Source organism: Herpailurus yagouaroundi, unplaced genomic scaffold, assembly GCF_014898765.1.
Source record: "Herpailurus yagouaroundi ecotype Mexico unplaced genomic scaffold, PumYag 139, whole genome shotgun sequence".
NCBI lineage: Eukaryota > Metazoa > Chordata > Mammalia > Carnivora > Felidae > Herpailurus > Herpailurus yagouaroundi.
This window is the reverse complement of record NW_024412394.1, coordinates 73,764,076-73,785,427: the sequence shown is the minus strand read 5'-3', so window position 1 is coordinate 73,785,427 and position 21,352 is coordinate 73,764,076. Positions and strand designations below refer to the sequence as shown.

Genomic DNA, 21,352 nt, shown 5'->3' with positions numbered 1-21,352 from the left:
ATAACTAATCCAATAATGGAAGTACCATTCAGTTCATGTGTCAACAACCAGAGCAAAAGATTTAAAGACTGGATTATTTACTAGAGGTCTAGAATCACCATCTAAAAATTGCATTTCACTGGGGTAAAAAAAATCCCCATCCTGATGAAAATCTACATCCTAAACTTTTTCAAACATCTTAGTCTTGTTTAGAAATGAGAGTTATAAGGCTGTCCTAGAAATGAATGCGTTCTTGAATCAAATACATCTGTTTTTAGAGCCAGTTCTCTTAGAAGCCTAAGCTACATAGCAACACAGAATTTAGAAGTTTTATAGAAATTCATTTTTTTTTTGACTTTTCAAATGTTTATTTATTTTTGAGTCATACACAGAGAGAGAGAGACACAGCATGAGCAGGGGAAGGGCAGAGAGAGAGAGAGCGAGTGAGAGAGAGACAGAATGCAAAGCAGGCTGTAGGCTCTGAGCTGTCGGCACAGAGTCCAACGTGAGGCTCAAACTCACACACCGTGAGATCATGACCTGAGCCGAAGTCAGACCTGACTGAGTCACCCGGGTGCTCTTACAGCAATTCATTTTTTTATTTTTTATGTAATTTTTTTCAATAAACTGTTTAAAGAAAACACCAAACCTCCAGCAAATACATAGGTGTAATCTTTCACTTTGAATATATATATAGTTCAGAAATAAAAACTAAAAACTAAAAAATGAAAGAGACTCAAGTTATGATCATACGTCAAGGAAAATTACCATGTAATCATAAATGTTTATATTTTGTGAGGATTCATGAAAAGTAATTTGTATACGTACCCAAGTTTTACATCTACAAAAATAAAAGTACCATGGGGGCTATGAATTGCATCTGATCCATTATGCTCCAAGTTTTAGAGTGTGTAAGTCACAAATCCTCGCATTAATTCCCCGAATGTTCTGGTGATACAGAACTCTTGAATTCTTTATTTTTTTGACAACAAGTCTAACCTCAATATGACTCAAACCTCACATTTCTTCTCCTCATCTAGCCCATTTTCATAATCAGAAACAAACATAATAGCTAATGCTTTCCCACTTTCCCACTTCTGATTCCTCACTGTACCTGGTAGGATGGTTCTATACATAAACGCAAAGTGTTGTTTCAGCCATGGGTGGCCAAAGTGGTTGATATCAAAGTGCCTCTGAACGAGAAACATATACTGGAAGAGGGATCGAGTGGTGTAGCTGCCATAGGCAACTCCTTCATAGAGGGAGCCATCCGTCACCTCTCGGAGCAGGACCAGAGACTTCTCCATGATGGTCAGAACTTGTTTGGTCCATAAGTATGCTTCTTGGAGATACCCTGAAGAATGAAAACACACGGATACAATCACTATGGCTCTACTAATAAAGCATAAACAAAATTTGGCAAAATGATAGCCGAATAAAACCCTCTGAGTCATCTGGCTAGTTTATATTACAAATGGCATTTTGCAAAACTCATTTGTCAACATTACAAACAGCATTCTGCTAATCTAGGTTTGGGTCAGGTCCATGATGTGGGTTAAAAAGTTCTTGAATACAAGTCCCTTATTAAATGAAGATAAACCTTGAAATGAATACCGCTGTTAAATAAACTGAAACCTCATCACATCTAAGATAACTTTATGTCTATATATAAAGATCTGTATATTGAGATTTAATTCAATTTTTCTAAATTAAAAAAAAAATATCTATTTGTTTTTGGGAGAGACAGAGTGTGAGCGGGGGAGGGGCAGAGAGAGAGGGAGACACAGAGTCCGAAGCAGGCTCCAGGCCCTGAGCTGTCAGCACAGAGCCTGACGTGGGGCTCGAACTCACTAAGTGAGAGATCAATGACCTGAGTCGAAGTCGGACATTCAACGGACTGAGCCCCTCGGGCATTCCTTCAAGTTTTTTAAAAACTACTACTTGAAAATATTTTTGAAGCTTAATACTTCATACAACCTGCACCATTATTTTATAGGATTTTTAATAAGCTGCAAATACGATAAAGCCTAAGCAGATAGTCTTCAGTTTGTCCTGTCATTAAAGACAGTTTCTCATTCTTCATGTGCTTTTAGATTCCAGAGGATCTCAGAAGGCAGCACAGCGGGGTAGAGACCATTGGAGTGACAATCTCATGGTAAAAATAATCAACTTGGAGTCCTGAACCTACCTAAAATGAGGTCCAAAATTTGGTTCAAGCGCTCAAGCTGTCACATTTTTCAATTTCTGCAACTGAAAATTAAAGGCCTACAAACTTTATAAAATTCTTTTGACTCAAAAATGCTAGTTTTCTATAATTCTTGCAAGGCTAGCATTTTGGTAACAGTAACAACTCACATTTCTAAAACATTTGTAATCTCCACAGCACTGAACACAATCTTACTTAATCCTTTTAACAATTCAATTAGGCATTGTTACTCCAAAATTACAGAAAGCTTGCCTTGTTCAAGACCTCTGACACATGACTAAAAGTGAACAGGACTTTGATCTGAACCTAGGTCTTTAGATTTCAGGTTTGTTTTGTTTGCTTATATTTAAAACATAGAACCAGTGAGGATAAAATTAAGCTCATTGCCTCCTGATGTGGATGGAGTTTTGTGGCTTCACCCCCACAGACATGTGTGTGATCACCAGTGCCAAACACTGCCACAGCTTACTGCATGTGCTGGGGGTGAGGGCTTCCAGGGGCCCAGGGACCACAGACCCCAGCCTAAATCCAAGGTCCCAGGCTATGCAGGACCGGGCTCCCATCTCATGAGGGCAGCACTGTTCTCAGGCTCAGCTTTTGCAGAGGTGACTGTTAATTGCACATTGACTCCTCCTATCCAGCTCTACACCTGACATGCCAGTCCTCTGGAGAGTTTTCAGTTTCCATTCTCTAATCATTAGGGTTTAAAATTCCAGGGGTGTCCGGGTGGCTCAGTCAGTTGAGCATCCAACTTCGGCTCAGGTCATGATCTCACAGCTCGAGGACTGCTGCAGCCCCACGTCAGGGGCAAAATACGCCAGCACGGAGCCTGCTTCGGATTCTCTGTCTCCCTCTCTCTCTGCCCCTCCCCTGCTTGCGTGCCCTCTCTCAAAAATAAATAAACATTAAAAAAATAAAAATTCCAGTCATCATCTTTTTCTTCTCCATATCTACCATCTCCAACCAGACACTAATGTGATGCTTAAAATCAGGCCTGCTAACTTACTGCTCCCTGATATCGCATTACCTAGCTTTTCCTTATTTTTTCCTTACAACAACCTTGTTCAGGAGATATGAGGCAATGTCCACCTTTGTGAACTTCAAATCTGTCAATATGAGGCGCTGGGATTGTTATGCTATGCTCTGTGTTTATCTACCATCCATATAGACCTTGCCTGGAATGTGCTTCATTATTTTCATTATCCATACCCTGTCAATCTTTCAAAGTTCTATGAACCTTCTCTAACCCACCTAAAGAAGACTGCTTTCCTGAATTCAAACTTAATACACTCAATTGATATTTAACCATAGCTTCATAGTACCTCTTACTTTATTCTCTGTTGCTATTATAACTATTGTATAATCACTTAAACATTTCACATCTATCTTCTTTGCAACTGATGTGTAAACTGCTTATGTGTGATCTTGCGGTCCCTGTGCACCGAGTTCTAATTCTCCCACTTTTGAGATTTTATGTGAGTCTGCTGAGGACTACCGATACACTAAGCTACCTAGTCAGTATCTACGAGGCTGGTCTGGAGAACGCGGGATTGTTGAAACAGTCTGTGAGGTAGCCCCTAAAGGTAGTGGGTATGCCAACAAAGCCAGGACTGTAAGCCTGATTATTAACTGAGATGTGCAGGGCCAGAGATTTCACTTCTTCGTCTGTCCAATCGTCTCATAAATGTGTACACTGCTGGGGCACCTGAAAGGCTCAGTCGGTTAAGCCTCCGACTTCGGCTCAAGTCATGATCTCACAGTTTGTGAGTTCAAGCCCAGCATCAGGCTCTCTACTATCAGCACAGAGCCCACTTCAGATCCTCTCTCCCCTTCTCCTCTGCCCCTCCCCAGCTGTCTCTCTCTCAAAAATAAATAAACTTAAAAAAAAAAAAAAGCGTACACTGCCTATGTGGGGGTTCTGTAAGACTGTATCCCATAGTTCTGAGCAACCAGAACTGTAATCACAAAATAAATGCACAATGAAAACTCCTGCCAGAGGAGAACTACACATTTTGATCCAATCTGAACCAGTATTTTCGATGCCTGCATACTTTCTGGAACAATTTTATCTACCACAAAGAATGAAGAAGTAAGCTCTCTTCCTGCTACTAAAGAACTAAACATTTATATAAAGAAATAACACTATATTGGGCTAAAACCAAGGACCCGGGCTGAGACCTCGCTCATCTTGGGTTCCTTCCACCATTTCATGATGATGTCATTCCACAGGCATTGGGATTTATAAATACTTTGAAGGTTTGCATTTTAATCTTTCATTTTTTTAATTAATTAATTAATTTTCATTTTCATCTTTTTAAAAAAAAATTTTTTTTTAACGTTTATTTATTTTTTTTTGGGACAGAGAGAGACAGAGCATGAACGGGGGAGGGGCAGAGAGAGAGGGAGACACAGAATCGGAAACAGGCTCCAGGCTCCGAGCCATCCGCCCAGAGCCTGATGCGGGGCTCGAACTCACGGACCGCGAGATCGTGACCTGGCTGAAGTCGGCCGCTTAACCGACTGCGCCACCCAGGCGCCCCTCATTTTCATCTTTTAAATCTTGTTTGTTTTTGTAAGAGTAGGGGACAAAGGGAGCTAGGATGAAACTCTACCCTCTTAAAGCTTTCCTTAAATTACTATAAATTGAATCTCTATTCCAAGAGAGGCAACAAAATGTAATGGAAAGAGAGTGAACTTTGAGTTTGGCCAGAACTAGGTCCAAATCCCAGCTACCTTATATGGCTAGTGCGATAATTAAATAAAACAGGGACAAGGATTAGCACGTGTCATATGCTTAGGTAATGTTAGTTTCTTTTCCTCTAAGACTAATTAAAAGTGATGGCTGGTTGGTAAGACAAGGGAGAAAGCTAGACTTGAGGAAATCTGATGTTGGATAATCTACAAAATGCATACTAAATCTCATGGGGAAGTAGTCAAGAGTACTGTTAGATTTGCCTATTCCAAGTATGTATTTAGTATCCTAATAATTCACTGTGATCTTAGGGCTGCTTTTCTTAAATACAGTCTTATTTAATCATTTGTAGACTTTCACAGGTGTTGTAATTAAGTCAGAATTATAGAAGCAGAGAAAATGTAATATCAGCAATTACGTAATACATTAATGCAAAGTAGCTATGTGATCCACAAAAGTCACTTCCAAATTTGAGCTAAAGGATCTAGATTGGTTGTTTCAAGTCTTTAGAGAAAAAAAATAGTGTTGTAATGATAGACATCTATTTGCAAAGAACAGTCATTTCAAATAATAAACCACCCACTTAGGTTTTAAAAAGATGAACATATGGGAAGGGAGAAAAATAAAAAGGGAGAGAGAAGGAAATCACAAGAGACTCTTAAAGACAGGGAACAAACTGAGGGTTGAAGGAGAGACGTACGTGGGAGACGGGTAAGATGGGTGACGGGTATTATGGAAGACAGCACTGGGTGTTATGTTTAAGTGCTGAATCACTAGGTTCTACTCCTGAAACCAATATTATACTGCATGTTAACTAACTACAATTTAAATACAAATTTGAATGAATGAATGAATGAATGAAACACTCCATTTATCCAGGATGGCTGTCTTCACTGTCAAAATTCTCTGGGAAAATGAATTTTCACCACTGACGGTGTGCTCTAAGGATATGGCTTGGCACAATCAGAAGCCTTACTTAAATAACCTGCAGGCTAATATAACTAGCAGAAATGAGGAAAGAGATGTGTCTCAATTCTCTAAGGGATGTCCTAGGTATTACTTCATCTCATGAACTTAGTTGGGATCTGACTATGAACATGTATACTAAGGCTAGGTACAAAAATACTCTGCTCTCAAGGCAACTGTGACTGATATTGGCTTGGGCATCCCCTCGATTGTGTCCACACGCACCTTGATTCATCAGAACTAGGCTTCCCGTGAGCAAGGCCATGCAGTTGGTGGGTTGGTGATTGTGGAGGTACTGAAATCCCCATCCTCTTCGGTATGAAGTTTCATACATATATCCCGAGACATTGGCAATCACTTCAAGAAACTTCTCCTGCTGTGTCTTACTCAAGTAGTTGTACAAGAAGTCATAGGCAGTGGCAAAACCAACCAGGGAGTGAGCAAGCGGGACTTCATCCCAAGGAGCGTCTTTCACCAGCCTGCAGAGGAAAATCAACCACGTGACTGAGTGCAAGGGTCTTAGAGCGTTCATCCCACTTTTCGAGTATCTGTTTCTTAGAAGGAAAGGGCACCACTGAAGACACAGTCCAAGAGGTTTAATGCCTCACAATTAGCTTCCTTCCACAGTAGACACAAGCTTATCAAGATGTTGAGAATTTTTACTTTTGACTTTTTACTTTCGACGAGAGGTAGAAGGATATGGTCAAAGAGATCTAAAGCATATAACATGTAGTGGCAGGGCAAAATTCTCAGGAGTACCCATTTCACCAATACTCACCCTCCCCTTTTTACCTGTGTAAGAGGTTCTCAGTTTTATTCTTAGGGCTTCCTTGCCAAACCAGTGGAACATGTACATCCCATCATATTTCCCATAGGCAGGTCAAGGTGAAGGTATCACAGCCTATGAAATCTAGCTAAAGTGAGTGAAATGAACTGATTCTAACTCAGATTTCTACATCTTGTTCTTTCTCTTAAGATGAACTGCACTGCCTTTAGGTCCTTTGAGTAATAACTTCCAGAGAAATGTAAAAGCTGACCTGTGAAATATGAAACCGTCACTTTCTAGGAAGCCAACTTTCTGCTTAACTTGCTACATTATTCTGCAAGTGTTTTAATACTGTGTGGCCCGCATTACAGAGGAAGCTTTTTAAAAGGGATCTTTCACAATCACAATTCTACGGAACTATCCAGAAAGCCCAAACCATCTCAAGATGTATGTGACTAATCTCTAGGAGAAGGACACAAGTGAAGGAAGTGCTGTACGGTTGGGAGGTTGAAGAAAATTCTCAATTGGGGATTAAATGAAAGCTTAATATTTCTATGCCAGGAACCTCCTGACCTCTTGGCAATCTGGTGAAGCCTCAGCCTCTTTCTCAACGCTCTAAAATTCATAAGATAGAATACGTAAGGATATAAGGAAAACTATTACTTTGACATCTAACTATTAATACAGAGTTTTTAAAAATTGTGATCTCTACGCTTCTTTATTATGGCACTAAAAACCAAGATTTAACAGTAGGGATAGGAACTACCATAATTTATAAGTCGTGATGAGCATAAGCAAGAGTGTCTACAATACCTATAATGGGACACGAAAATATCTCTCTGCAACAAAATTACAAGTTCTCCCAATATTACTATAGCGGTTACCTATGTACATCATTTGGAAGAAATGCTAAATTTCAGTTAGAGTCCATGAAAACTAAGATGCAGTATTTCTCCCATGCAAACCCCAGAGATCCCAGGACAAGGATACTTAAAAATGTTCTGAAAGGGGCACCTGAGCAGCTCCGTCAGCTAAGCGGCCAACTCTTGATTTCGGCTCAGGTCATGATCCCAAGATGATGGGTTCAAGCCCCACATCAGGCTCTGGGCTGACCATGGAGGCTGCTTAAGATTCTCTCTCTCTTCACACACACACAAATGTCCTGAGAGACCACTTCCTCTAGACTATAGCCTTCTTTTAGGAGTTTGTATGAAAGACATGATCTTATGCTGGAGAGGATGTGGAGAAACGGGAACCCTCTTGCACTATTGGTGGGAATGCAAACTGGTGCAGCCACTCTGGAAAACAGTGTGGAGGTTCCTCAGAAAATTAAAAATAGACCTACCCTATGACCCAGCAATAGCACTGCTGGGAATTTATCCAAGGGACACAGGAGTGCTGATGCATAGGGGCACTTGTACCCCAATGTTCATAGCAGCACTCTCAACAATAGGCAAATTATGGAAAGAGCCTAAATGTCCATCAACTGATGAATGGATAAAGAAATTGTGGTTTATATACACAATGGAGTACTACAGGGCAATGAGAAAGAACGAAATATGGCCCTTTGTAGCAACATGGATGGAACTGGAGAGTGATGCTCAGTGAAATAAGCCATACAGAGAAAGACAGATAACATATGTTTTCACTCTTATGTGGATCCTGAGAAACTTAATAGAAACCCATGGGGGAGGGGAAGGAAAAAAAAAAAGAGGTTAGAGTGCGAGAGAGCCAAAGCATAAGAGACTGTTAAAAACTGAGAACAAACTGAGGGTTGATGGGGGGTGGGAGGGAGGAGAGGGTGGGTGATGGGTATTGAGGAGGGCACCTTTTTGGATGGGTGTTGTATGGAAACCAATTTGACAATAAATTTCATATATTAAAAAAAAAAAAGACATGATCTTAATGTTGCCTTCTATGGTCACCCTGCAGAATTCCAACTAACAGTATCTCATTTCCCTTTGTCACTTTTTTTGTCCTCTTAGCATTTGTGTATGTATACATGTATGTATGTGTGATTGCATATGTATATGTACATGTATATGTATGTGTATATGTATCCTCTACCAGGTGTTAAGTTCTACAATTGCAGGGTTTTATTTTTGCCTCTATTGTATTCACTATAGGATCCCTAACCCTACAACAGTGTCTGACACACCGCAGATACTCAGTAAACATTTTTGGAAAAAAAGGAAAAAAGAAGGAACAGGCCTACAAAACCAGGCCACACTGTTAACAGTGTGAAGAGTATGAATGAACCCTCCACTTCCAGGGAAAACAACTTATCCTGCAAGCTCACTGTTAGGGAGTTAGGAACACAGTCTTCACTGACTCCTGGTGGTTGCTAAGCAAGCCAGGCAGAGAGTCCAGCCCCTGTCTCTGCACCATGTCACGATGCATCTATTAACGACAGCATACGTACCTGGCCATGGTAGAGCTGACATCAGTGAACCACTACCTGACACATCTGATTGACCAGGGAACTTATTTTCATAGATCAAAGAACACTTATTATTATAATTCTCATCCTTCAGGAAGTATTATTATGCAATTTATGAAATTAGGCAAACTATGAAATCCCCAAAATGCCCCCATATACTTGCTTATTCCAGGCAGTTCCCAACTCAACAAAATGCTAGTATACTGACTTTGAAAAAAAGCTGATACCATCCGGCTCATCACTGTATCATTATGAAATCTGACCTGTAAGAGTTATATTTCTAAAAGGTTATCTAAATACTTTACCAATACAATTTGACCCAGCCACAGATTCAAAGTGCAATGATGGGAGAGAGCATATTTTACTATCATGGAAACCAAAGGAAATTTGCTTCTAGCACATGGATAGCCGCAAAGTAACTATCTGATTCAATGTGACTCTCACTACTGGTCAGCAAATCTACCGGAAAAGTTGGTTAAGTGGTGAATCATTAAAAAAAAAGATACAGGTATTAACTTATGAATTTTACTTCAGCTTAATATATCCGTATGTACATACATTCATTAATCTTTTGAAGGTGAGATAAAAGCCTTTTTTAAAAAAAAATGTGAGGGGTGCCTGGGTGGCTCAGTCGGTTGGGCGACCGACTTCGGCTCAGGTCATGATCTCACAGTCTGTGAGATCGAGCCCCGCATCAGGCTCTGTGCTGACTCGGAGCCTGGAGCCTGTTTCAGATTCTGTGTCTCCCTCTCTCTCTGACCCTCCCCCGTTCATGCTCTGTCTCTCTATGTCTCAAAAATAAATAAACGTTAAATAAAAAAATTTTTTTTTAATTAAAAAATAAGTAAATAAATAAAAAACAAAAAAAAAATGTGAGTCTAAAGATTGGTTTCATTGTTCTTTCCTGCAAAGAACACACACAACACATCATCACAATTGCAAGCTTTAGTTTCTTTATAATATAGAAATCAAAGATATTTGTGAAGGAATGCAGAATCCTTCCAGATTTGCATGTTTTTCCCTAACCTTTTACAAATCTCATCCACAGTAAATTATATGATAGCAGTCTTTTACAGTAAGTCATTCCAAAGCATTTAAGTTAGTTTTAGAAACACTAAGTGTTTTCTTTTTGAACTCCTACTTACTCACATGATATTAAAATTGTGTAAATTGTGTAACTAAAGTACTGATGGCATTGGCATAAAGTCATTTGAGAATACAACTGGTATTTGCAAAAACACTTCACTCTGCTGGTGGGAACAGAGATGAATGGACATAGCAGAGGACAGCTGACCAACCTTGACATTCAGCATTTTGTGAGAGTTGCTGCCAGATGACACAAGGAATGGAGGCTAATTTCACTGGCGAGTCAGTTAAGAGGGGGGTTAGAGAAATGTTTACTGTAGCCCTCTTTTTATAAACTATACCTTCTTCCCTTTCGGGCCATTCTTAAAGTAAGGTCCATGGATCTCCAGGGCCTTAGAGACTCTTTGAGGAAATCCTCAAGTAAAAATTAGTTTCCCGATAACACAAATACGTTATATGCTGACATTTGCACTGATGGTGCCACAGCACTTACAGGTTAAAAACACTGGCACCTTAAGCAAGAGTCCAGCAGAGGTACCAAACTGCTCTAGCAATCCTTGCCTGATTCTGCATACTGTCATGAACTCTAAGCTACACACACAGACACACACACAAGCCAGTTTCACTTAAGAATATTCTTGATAAAGGGGGCACCTGGGTGGCTCAGTCAGTTAAGTGTTTGACTTAGGCTCAGGTCACGATCCCACAGTTTGCAAGTTTGAGCCCCGCTTTGGGCTCTGTGCTGACAGCTTGGAGCCTGCTTGGGATTCTCTGTCTCCCCCACTCTCTGCCTCTCCCCTGCTTGTGCTCTCTCTCTCCCTCAAAAATAAACATTAAAAAAAATTAAAAAAAGAATATCCTTGATAAAGTGTGAAGATTATTAATTTTATCAAATCTCAAATCTTTGAGTATATCTCTTTTCCATATTCTGTGTGATGAAATGAAAACTATGTAAAAAGCACAGTGGACACCAAAGTGCAGTAACTATCACAATGAAAAGAAACTATGCATTAAGAGCTGAAGTAGCTCCTTTTTTTTTTTTCCATGAAACATCATTTTTATGTGAGAAAATGACAAACTGACAAATTGCAATTATTTAGACTTAGGTATTTAAGTGGAAGTTTTCTTGACGATGAAGAAGCCTGCCGGCTCAGAGAAAATTGAAAGCCTTTGCTGCCAATGCCTAAATTGGAGCTTCCAAGAGAAAATAAGAATTTTAGAAAACGTGTATCTACCATGTACTTAAGAGTTTACCAATACATAAAAGTTTTTCTGATGAGGTCAGTAATAACAAATGTGATTTATTTTTATACTGTATAACTAAATACATCAACACTTGGAAGACTGGAATAACTCAGCAAGCAAACATTCAAAATAAAAAAGGCAAGATATTATAAAACCATGCACAGATAAAAGATCCCCTGGACGTGCAAAATCTACCAATGGATTATTCTAATTAAAAGATGGGAGTTCATTAACATGGCTTCAGATCCCATACTTTTATGAATCAGAGTCCATTTAAAACCAACTTTTATGCAACTACTACTTGTCATGTTCTAGTATAGAATCAAAGAATATCCATAATTTTCTGAAAAGATTCTTAAAAACTCTGTCCTTTTCAAGCACATATTGATATGAAGCGGTTGTGTTTTCTTCATACATAGAAACCAAAACACCACACTGCGACAGACTGAATACAGTAGACATGCAAAATCTGCAAGAATGAGCAACCAAGATCTCTTTTGTGCTAAATGCTTTGTTTTAAAAAAGTATAGTTATTTCTTCCTAAAATTATGTTAATGTTAATACAAAATGGACCTCTCACCCTAAAAGGAAAAAAAATGAACCTTTAAAATGAACGCATACATATTTTAAATATCTTTCAGCTTTAATTTTTAATATAGTAAATATCAATAGGTATAGTCTTCACAAAGCTCTTTGATGTTTTCATTAATTTTTAAGAGTGTAAAAGAGTTCTGACTCTAAAAAGTTTTTAAAAAGCTGCGTAGACCACTTTCAGAGATAAGTTTAAGTGAATTTATGTGAAACAGAAGGATATGAACACAAAAATGAACTATTAATGGCCTAGGTTGGGGGTATGGTGTTGGTGAGGAGAGGAATAGAGGTTATCAAGATGTGCTGCTTCCATGAATCAAGATGGCTACAAAAGGAAGAAAAGTGGCATAAAAATCTTTCCAAAATGCAATAGCTTCATTGATTCAAATTTTTATAATAGTTTTATATGAACAGACTGCCTCCATTATCATAAACGCCTTTTGAACCATCTATTATGTACAGAGTACAGTGGGCATTCTAAGCAGTCATACTTAAAATTGGACAGTTTACTTGATAAAATGAGTAAAAAGAAGCTTAATAATAATATTGGCATCTATTTTTATTTCTATAGATTTATGATCAAATGACTGTATTTAAATTTTTTTCTTATAGCTCTAATAGATACATAGTCTTTCAAAATAACCATCTGTGAAAAGATTAACATTTAGTATTACAAGGTTCACAGAATACTCTACTTTTATGTTATTTCATTTACACAAACACTGTTAAGGTAAATGCTTGGAATAACAGAAGTTTGGCGTTTAAAATCTAAGAGGGGTCAAAAAATCACTGATATTTATTTAAATGAATCAATAGTATAGAAAAAATAAATACTAGAAACAATGGGACAACTCGTAACTCCCTTTACAATGTTATCATGGTTATTAGTCCTGTTTTCTAGCACATTTTACAGCCTAACAATTTTATGTCATACTTTTCCATATGTAACTATATCTTGAAGGTCATGATTTGATCCATGGTATAGGCAAATTCATACATTTTTATAAGCATGTTTAAATGAAGCTCTACTGCTTGTTTAGTTTTTACAAAAAGCAGAACTCAAAAAGAATCCTTTTTTCTCATTTTGAGGTAACATTTAGTTTTATTAACCTATAAAATATTTAGTAAATTCATACAGAAGATTCATGTTAAAAAATCTGGCTTAGGGGCTTTCGGGTGGCTCAGTCAGTTAAGCATCCAACTTCGGCTCAGGTCACGATCTCAAAGTTCACGAGTTCGAGCCCCCTGTCAGGCTCTGTGCTGACCCCTCACAGCCTGGAGCCTGCTTTAGATTCTTTGCCCCTCCCCCGCTCCTGCTCTGTCTGTCTCTCTCTCTCTCAAAAATAAACACTAAAAAAATTTTCTTTTTATGTTAACAAATCTGGTTTTAGACACTTGATATTTATAGCAATATAAATTTAAGAAAAATGAAAGAAGCTTTAAAATAATTAGGAATTTAAATGTAGAACATAGCAATGAACACTTCAGAAATTATTCCCAAGGGTAAACTTTACAGGCTGGAGCAGTACCAACTTCACTTTTACCAGCTTCACGGCTGTTGTGTCTACTGTATATTAGCCACACCTCTGCTTACTGTGTGCCCTGGGTCACACCACCCAAATATGCCAAAATAAGGTCAATTCTACCTTAAGATGTAAATTAGTCTATTCACTCTAAAAGCACCCTGAAGACAGTAATCTGATAGAAAGTCATTCAATTTTCAATCAATTGCCTTTGTGTGCTTAGAAACACCTTCCAATAAGTTAGGAGAGTCATGTAGTACCACTGTTTTTAAAACATGACTAATGGCAGCTGTGATTCATCTTTCTTCCTTCCGTAAGTTAAACATGAAAACTAACTATGAATGTTAAATGTCAGTAATACATTAAATATTGTAAGTTATTCCTAGAAAATTTAGCCAAAGGAAGTGGATTTCTAAGCCGTGTGGCCTTGCCTGTGAAGCACATTGGGGCCTCGACAGTGACTTTCCAAGGAGAGCAGAATAAACCTGGAATTTAGAGAGACTTGATGTGGGGGCCTCTGAGTGGGTGGCCAGGTATCCAAGGGGCACATTCAGCTAAATTCTGGCCTGACTTGGTGTCCATATTCCAAGTGTTTGATCAGGTGGCTAAGAGTGGCATTTGCATCATCAAGCAAAATTCACTATTTATAACTGGGAGGAAACAGAGATGTTGTACTTCATATTAAGTGCATGGCATGTGCCAAGCCCTTTATGTACTTTATTTCATCTAATCTTCAAAACTCACATTAGGTATTACATGTCCATTTTATAAGCTGTAAAAGTAGTATTTAGAGACAGGAAAATTACATGCTTAAGGTCACACAGTTAAGTTAAATGGTGGAGCCAAGAATGGCATCCAAGATCATCTGAATCTAGAATCATTTTACTTCTTTGTGAGGAAAAGCACAGTGCTTTCAAAGAAAAGTCACCAAGTTTGCAATAAGAACCCGGCCAGAAGTAAGTGCTAGAGTTAACAGACCTACCAAGAGCCAGGCAGAAGGGCACTTAGGCTGAAATACATTACAGGGTTCCAAGTCCTGCCATTTTCATGACACCAAGGCAGATACAAGGCAAGAAATGTGGGGGGAAAAGGCAGACATTAGAAGAGATACCATGATTCTGTGTCCATATGGTTGCTCAACACCCACCCAAGGAACATGAGATACCAATCATGAAGAATGCCTGAAACAACTCTTTCTCTCTCCACAGACATCCACTGAGTCTGGGGCTCCCAATATTCTACTCCAGGTATGGTTGGTGAAGGGGATAGTGGGCCTGAACTTGCATGCTCAGAACCTTTAGCCCCTTAAGCAGGACAGGGCTACAATAAACAGAAATGGTCAGTGAGCTTCCTTTTTAACATCTACTTTATTCCCTACTTGGTAAAAAGTATTGCTGGAAGGAATATATATACATTAAGAGATCTTCAGGAAAAATATCTTATCACCCCTAAAAAATAAAAGACATTTTCTCCCACTATCTGTATTTCTATATTCATTAAATTACTAGATTCAGTACAGCAAAACATTACCACTTAATTTCATTTTAAAGATGAGAATTCAGTATCCCAAATTTTAAAATCTAAAATACAAAAATTTAGTTTAGGTTGGCTTCACTCAAGCAGAATACTGAGGAATCACTTATGTGAAAGCAGAAATTAAAGAGAATATTCTTTTTTACTTAAAAAAATATTCTAAATAATGTGTAGAGAAAATTAATTAATTTGAATGTCAAAATATACCAAGCTAAATGAGTAGTGTTGTTAAATGGGAAAAGGCACTGCTATGCCATTATTCCAATGTTTAGTTCACTGACACAAGTCTTAACCAAACATCCAAGTGTGCCATCCAAGCATAATCTATTTAAATAGAATCAAATAGCTTTTATGATTGTAATCCCTTTTAGCTGACCAGTGGGCTAGTGTCCAGCCTGGGCTAGTGTCCAGCCTGAAAAGATAAGGCGGAGAAACATGATAGGCAAGATGATTCGAATTTGATAACAAGACCTCTGTTTCATTGGAATGGCAGAGCTCAAAGGACCCTAGTCCTTACTTATCAAATTCTAATGAAAAACTATCAAAGAACCCATTATAATGGAAAAATTGTGAAACCTACAAAGAATAGGAGAGAATAACACAGACTTGCCTATATTGTTCACAAAGTTTATTCGAATGATTTTTGCACATTTAAAAAAGTATCTTGGTATTTTATAAGTAGAAACACACTTACATGTTACACACATACACATTTATACGTTAACAATGTAAAATATGTTTCAAAGGGTTCAGCAGGACAGCTTATTGCGTCATTGCTTCAGTCGATGACTATGCAAGCATACAATGATCATGTAAGAAACAATGCCTTAAAATCGTCAATTTGATTACAAAAATTAAGCATGCAAGAATAGCCAAGGAGGTCAATTAAAAGAACAATGATGGAGGGTAACTAGCTCGGCAGAGAAGAAAACATGCTCTAAAGCTTCACTAATCAAAACAGAGTGGTACTGACATATGAACAGAAAGACACACAAATGAAGCAAAACAGAAATGTGGAAATTTGGCACATGACAAAGGTGGCATCAAAAATCAACAGGAAAAAGAAGTATCTTTAAACAAGTTTTTTGGAACAACTGGAAAGTCATTTGAAAAAAGATAAAACTGAATCCAAACCTCATGGAATACAACAAAATAAACTCTAAATAAATTAGGCCTCTAAATGTAAAACATGAAATCACAGTACTCTTAGAAGAAAAAGTGGATGAATTCTTTTGTGACCTAAGGAAGGAAAACCTTTCCAACCATGACTCAAAAACAGAAAGCACAGAAAAATAAAGTGATCGTTTTGGCCATATAGAACTTTAAAAAGAACTTTTGCATAGGGGAGAAAATTACCACAAGCAAAGTCAAACACAAATAACAAATTGGGAAAAAATACCTGCATCATATACCTTGAATACAACTACACTTACCCAAACATACAAAAAAACTCTTAAAATTAAAAAAAAAATCATAATGTCATTAGAAAAATGAACAGAAGACAAGACAGTTAACAAAAAAGAAAGGTAAATATATCTCCCCTCCCAAATTCTCATCTCATAATAAAAGAAATGTAAATTAAATCAACAATAAGGTAACATCCAGATTAGTAAAATATCAAACTATGACAAACACTCTAGTAAAAGCTGTAGAGAAATGAGGTCACTGTCAAAATGCTGTTAGAGGTGCAAAATAGTACAAATCCTATAGGGTAGAGTTTAGCAATAATTTAACAAAATTATACAAACATTTTATCTTTTGACCTACTTCTATTACTTACAGAAATACAGCTCCACAAAGACAAAAGCACCTATGTATAAGGTTGTTTTCTCAAGGATCGTATGTAATAGGATTCTGATATGGCACATTGTGAACTATGTAAATGTTTCAAATATTTCAAATTAAATATATGTCAAATAAATACTAAAGTGAAATGAATGTTTGGGATTTGATTCAAAACGAAATGAACAAACAGGGCAATATGTTCCCCAAAAGAATGAGATAAATCTCTAGGAAGCAATCTTAATGAAATACAGATGAATGGTTGCCTGATAGAGAGTTTAAAATAATAGTCATAAAGATGTTTACCTAAGTCATGAGGGCAATGTATGAAATAAGTAAGCATTTCAACAAAAAGAAAATATTAAAAGTACCAAACGGAAATCACAGGGCTGAAAAATATAACAATGAAACCGAAAAATTTGATAGAAGGATTCATCAGCAGACTAGCTCAAGTGGAAAAAAGGAACAGTAAACTTAGAGACAGGGTAGTGGAATTCATCCAACCAGAGAAGAAAAAACAGAAAAAAAGGAAAGATAGCTTAAGAGACTTAAAGGACACTATGAAGAGGACCAACAGAAACATTATAGGGGTATCAGAAAGAAAAAAGGGAGAAAGGGACAGAAGTTTATTCAAAGAAATAATGGCTAACTTGGGGGAGAAATGAACAGACATCCAGATACAGATAGCTCAAAGGGTTAAAAAAAGATGAATCTAAAGAGACCCACAAGATACATTTAAATTGTCAAAAATAAAAGATAAAGAAAGAATCATAAAGTAGCAATAGAAAAGTAAGTCGTTAACATACTTAGGAACCCCCCTAAGACTATGAGCAGATTTATCTGCAGAAACCTTTCAGGTCAGAAGGGAGTGGATGACATATTCAAAATGTTTTAATAATAATACTAACAACAACAACAACAAAGACCCTGCCAATCAAAAAATACTCTACCCAGCAAAGTCGTCCTTCAGAAATGAAGAAGAGATAAAGCTGACCAAAACAAAAGCTGAAGGAGCTCATCACCACTAACCAGCCTTACAGGAAGTATTAAAGGGAATTCTTCAAGTTGAAACGAAAGGATGCTAATTACTAACACGAAGACATAGGAAAGTATAAAACTCACAGGTAAAAATAAATATATACCCAAATTCAGAATACTCTAATGTTGTAATGGTTGTGAGTAAATCACTTAGAACTTTTGTATAAATTTTAAAAGAACATAAAAAATAATTATATAATAATTTTTTAATAGATGCACAATATTTAAAAATGTAAATGGGGTAAAGAAATGTAAATTTTGACATCAAAAACATAAAATGTGGTGGGGAAGAGTATAAAAATGTAGAGCTTTTGTATGTGTTAAAAGTAAAGTTATCAGGGGTGCCTGGGTGGCTCAGTCAGTTAAGTGTCCTGACTTCAGCTCAGGTCATAATCTCACTGTTTCAAGTTTGAGCCCGCGTCAGGCTCTGTGCTGATGCCTCAAATGGTAACAAGAGACAAAGAAGGTCGATACATAATGATAAAGGAGTCAATTCACCAAGACGATATAACATTTATAAGTATGCACCTAACGTAGAAACACCTAAATGTATAAAGCAAATATTAACAGATCATTAGCAATACAGTAATCAGCAATGAACAGCAATACAGTAATAGTAGGAAATTTCAATACCCCACTTTCAACAATGAATAGATCATCCAGACAAAAAAAAATCAGGAAGGAAAACTGTACTTAAACTACACATTAGGGTCGCCTGGGTGGCGCAGTCGGTTAAGCGTCCGACTTCAGCCAGGTCACGATCTCGCGGTCCGTGAGTTCGAGCCCCGCGTCAGGCTCTAGGCTGATGGCTCGGAGCTTGGAGCCTGTTTCCGATTCTGTGTCTCCCTCTCTCTCTGCCCCTCCCCCGTTCATGCTCTGTCTCTCTCTGTCCCAAAAATAAATAAATGTTGAAAAAAAAATTAAAAAAAAAAAAAAAAAAACTACACATTAGACCAGATGACTCAACATAGGCATCTAGAAAACATTCCATCCAAGGTAACAGAATACACAGTCTTCTCAAGCCCATGTGGAACATTCTCCAGCATAGATCATATGTTAGGTCACAAAACAACTCTTAATAAATTTAAGAAAATTGAAATCATAGTAAGCATCTTTTCTTGTTTTAAATGTTTATTTTTGAAAGAGAGAGAGACAGAGTGTGCATGGGGGAGGGGTGGAGAGAGAGGGAGACACAGAATCCGAAGCGGGCTCCAGGCTCTGAGCTGTCAGCACAGAGCCCGACTCGGGGCTCGAACTCATAGACCACGAGATCATGACCTGAGCCCAAGTCAGATGCTTAAATGACTGAGCCACCCAGGAGCTGGACCAGTAAGCATCTTTTCCAACCACAATGGTATAAAACTGGAAATCAATTATAGATGGAAATTAAACAACATGCTCCTAAGTAACCAGCGAGTTAAAGATGAAAACAAAAGGAAAATAAAAAAACACCTTGAGACAAATGAAAATGGAAACACAACATACCAAAACATACTGGATACAGCAAAAACTGTTCTAAGAGGGAAGTTCACAGAGGTGCCTAGGTGGCTCAGTTGGTTAAGTGGCCAACCCTTTATTTTGGCTCAGGTCATGATCTCATGGTTCATGAGTTTGAGCCCCACATCAGGCTCTACGCTGACAGTTGTGGGCCTGCTTGGGATTCCCTCTCTCCCTCTCTCTCTGTTCCTCCCCCACTTATGCTCTCTCTTAAAATAAATAAACTTAAAACATTTTTTAAATAAAAATATAAGAGGGAAGTTCACAGCGATAAAAGCCTACACTAAGAAAAAAGAAAGCTCCCCAATAAACAAGGTAACTTTACATCTCAAGGAATTAGAAAAAGAACAAATTAAGTCCAAAATTAATGGACGGATGGAAATAATGAAGATGAGGCAGGAATAAATAAAACAGAATAAAAAGACCATAGAAAAGATCAATGAAACTAAGAGCCGTTTTTTTTTTTTGAAAATATAAACAATATTGTCCAACCTTTAGACTAATAAAAAGCAAGGAAGACTCAAAATCAGAAATGATAGCTGTTACAACTGATGACACAAAAGTACCAAGGCTCATAAGAAATCACTATGAACAGGGTGCCTGGGTGGCTCAGTCGGTTAAACGTCAGACTTTGGCACTGGTCACGATCTCAGGGGTTCATGAGTTTGAGTCCCGCATTGGACTCTGTGCTATACTGACAGCTCTAAGCCTGGAGCCTATTCCAGATTCTGTATGTGTCTCTGTCTCTCTCTGCCCCTCCCCCACCTTTGTCTCTCAAAAATAAACATTAAAGAAATTTTTTTTAAAGAAATCACTATGAACTATTATACACCAACAAATTAGATAACCTAAAGGAATAGACAAATTCCTAGAAATACACAACCTACCAAGACTGAACCATGAAGAAACAGAAAATCTGAACAGACCAACTACTAGCAAGGAGATTTAATCAGTAATCAAAAAGCTCTCAGCAAAGAAAAGTCCAGGACTAGATAGTTTCACTGATGAATGCTTCCAAACATTTAAAGAATTGAAACCAATTCTGTTCCAAATCTTTAAAAAAAATAAAAGAGAATGGAATACTTCCAAACTCATTTTATGAGGTCAGCATTAGCCTGATACCAAGGGAAGACAAGAACATTGTAAAAAAAAGAAAATTATAGGCCAATATCCCTGATGAACATAGATTCAAAAATCCTCAACAAAATATTGGCAAATTGAATTCAATGGCACATTAAAAAGATCATCACCATGACCAAGTAGGATTTATTTTAGGGATGTAGGGATGGCTCAATATGTAAAAATCAATAAATGTGATACACCACATTTACTAAAATGAAGGTAAAAATCATATGATCACTTCAACAGATGAAGAAAAAGCATTTGACTAAATTCAGTATCTTTTTATCATAAAAGTTCAACAAACTGGGTATAAAAGGAACATACCTAAACATAATAAGAGCCATATATGACAAGCCCACAGCTAACGTTATACTCGACAGGGAAAAGTTAAAAGCTTTTCCTCTAAGATCAGGTACAAAACAATGATGCCGATTCTCACCATTTTTATTCAACATAATGTCAGAAGTACTCGCCAGAGCAGGGGTGCCTGGGTGGCTCAGTCAGTTAAGCGTCCAACTTCGGCTCAGGTCATGATCTGAGTTGGTGAGTTGGAGCCCCACACTGGGCTCTGTGCTGACTGCACAGAGCCTGGAGCCAGCTTTGGTTCTGTGTTTCCCTCTCTCAGCCCCTTACCCACTCACACTTTGTGTGTGTGTCTTTCTCTCTCAAAAATAAATAAACATTAGGGGCGCCTGGGTGGCACAGTCGGTTAAGCGTCCGACTTCAGCCAGGTCACGATCTCGCGGTCCGTGAGTTCGAGCCCCGCGTCAGGCTCTGGGCTGATGGCTCAGAGCCTGGAGCCTGTTTCCGATTCTGTGTCTCCCTCTCTCTCTGCCCCTCCCCCGTTCATGCTCTGTCTCTCTCTGTCCCAAAAATAAATAAACTT

General features: G+C 37.9%; 1 protein-coding gene across 5 annotated transcripts in view; it reads right to left on the bottom strand.

Annotated features, from left to right (window-relative positions):
* DSE (dermatan sulfate epimerase) overlaps nucleotides 1-21,352 on the bottom strand; it is an 83,664-nt gene that overhangs the window by 6,478 nt on the left and 55,834 nt on the right. For 4 of the 5 annotated variants that reach the window (XM_040474432.1, XM_040474431.1, XM_040474430.1 and 1 more), the window contains 2 exons: nucleotides 6,069-6,322; nucleotides 1,094-1,333 (listed from right to left, as the gene is read on the bottom strand). In XM_040474432.1, coding sequence (XP_040330366.1) covers nucleotides 1,094-1,333; nucleotides 6,069-6,322 — 494 coding nt within the window. Of the gene's footprint in view, nucleotides 1-1,093; nucleotides 1,334-6,068; nucleotides 6,323-21,352 lie in introns of those variants that run through there. The other variant, XM_040474434.1, reaches the window with a different exon arrangement.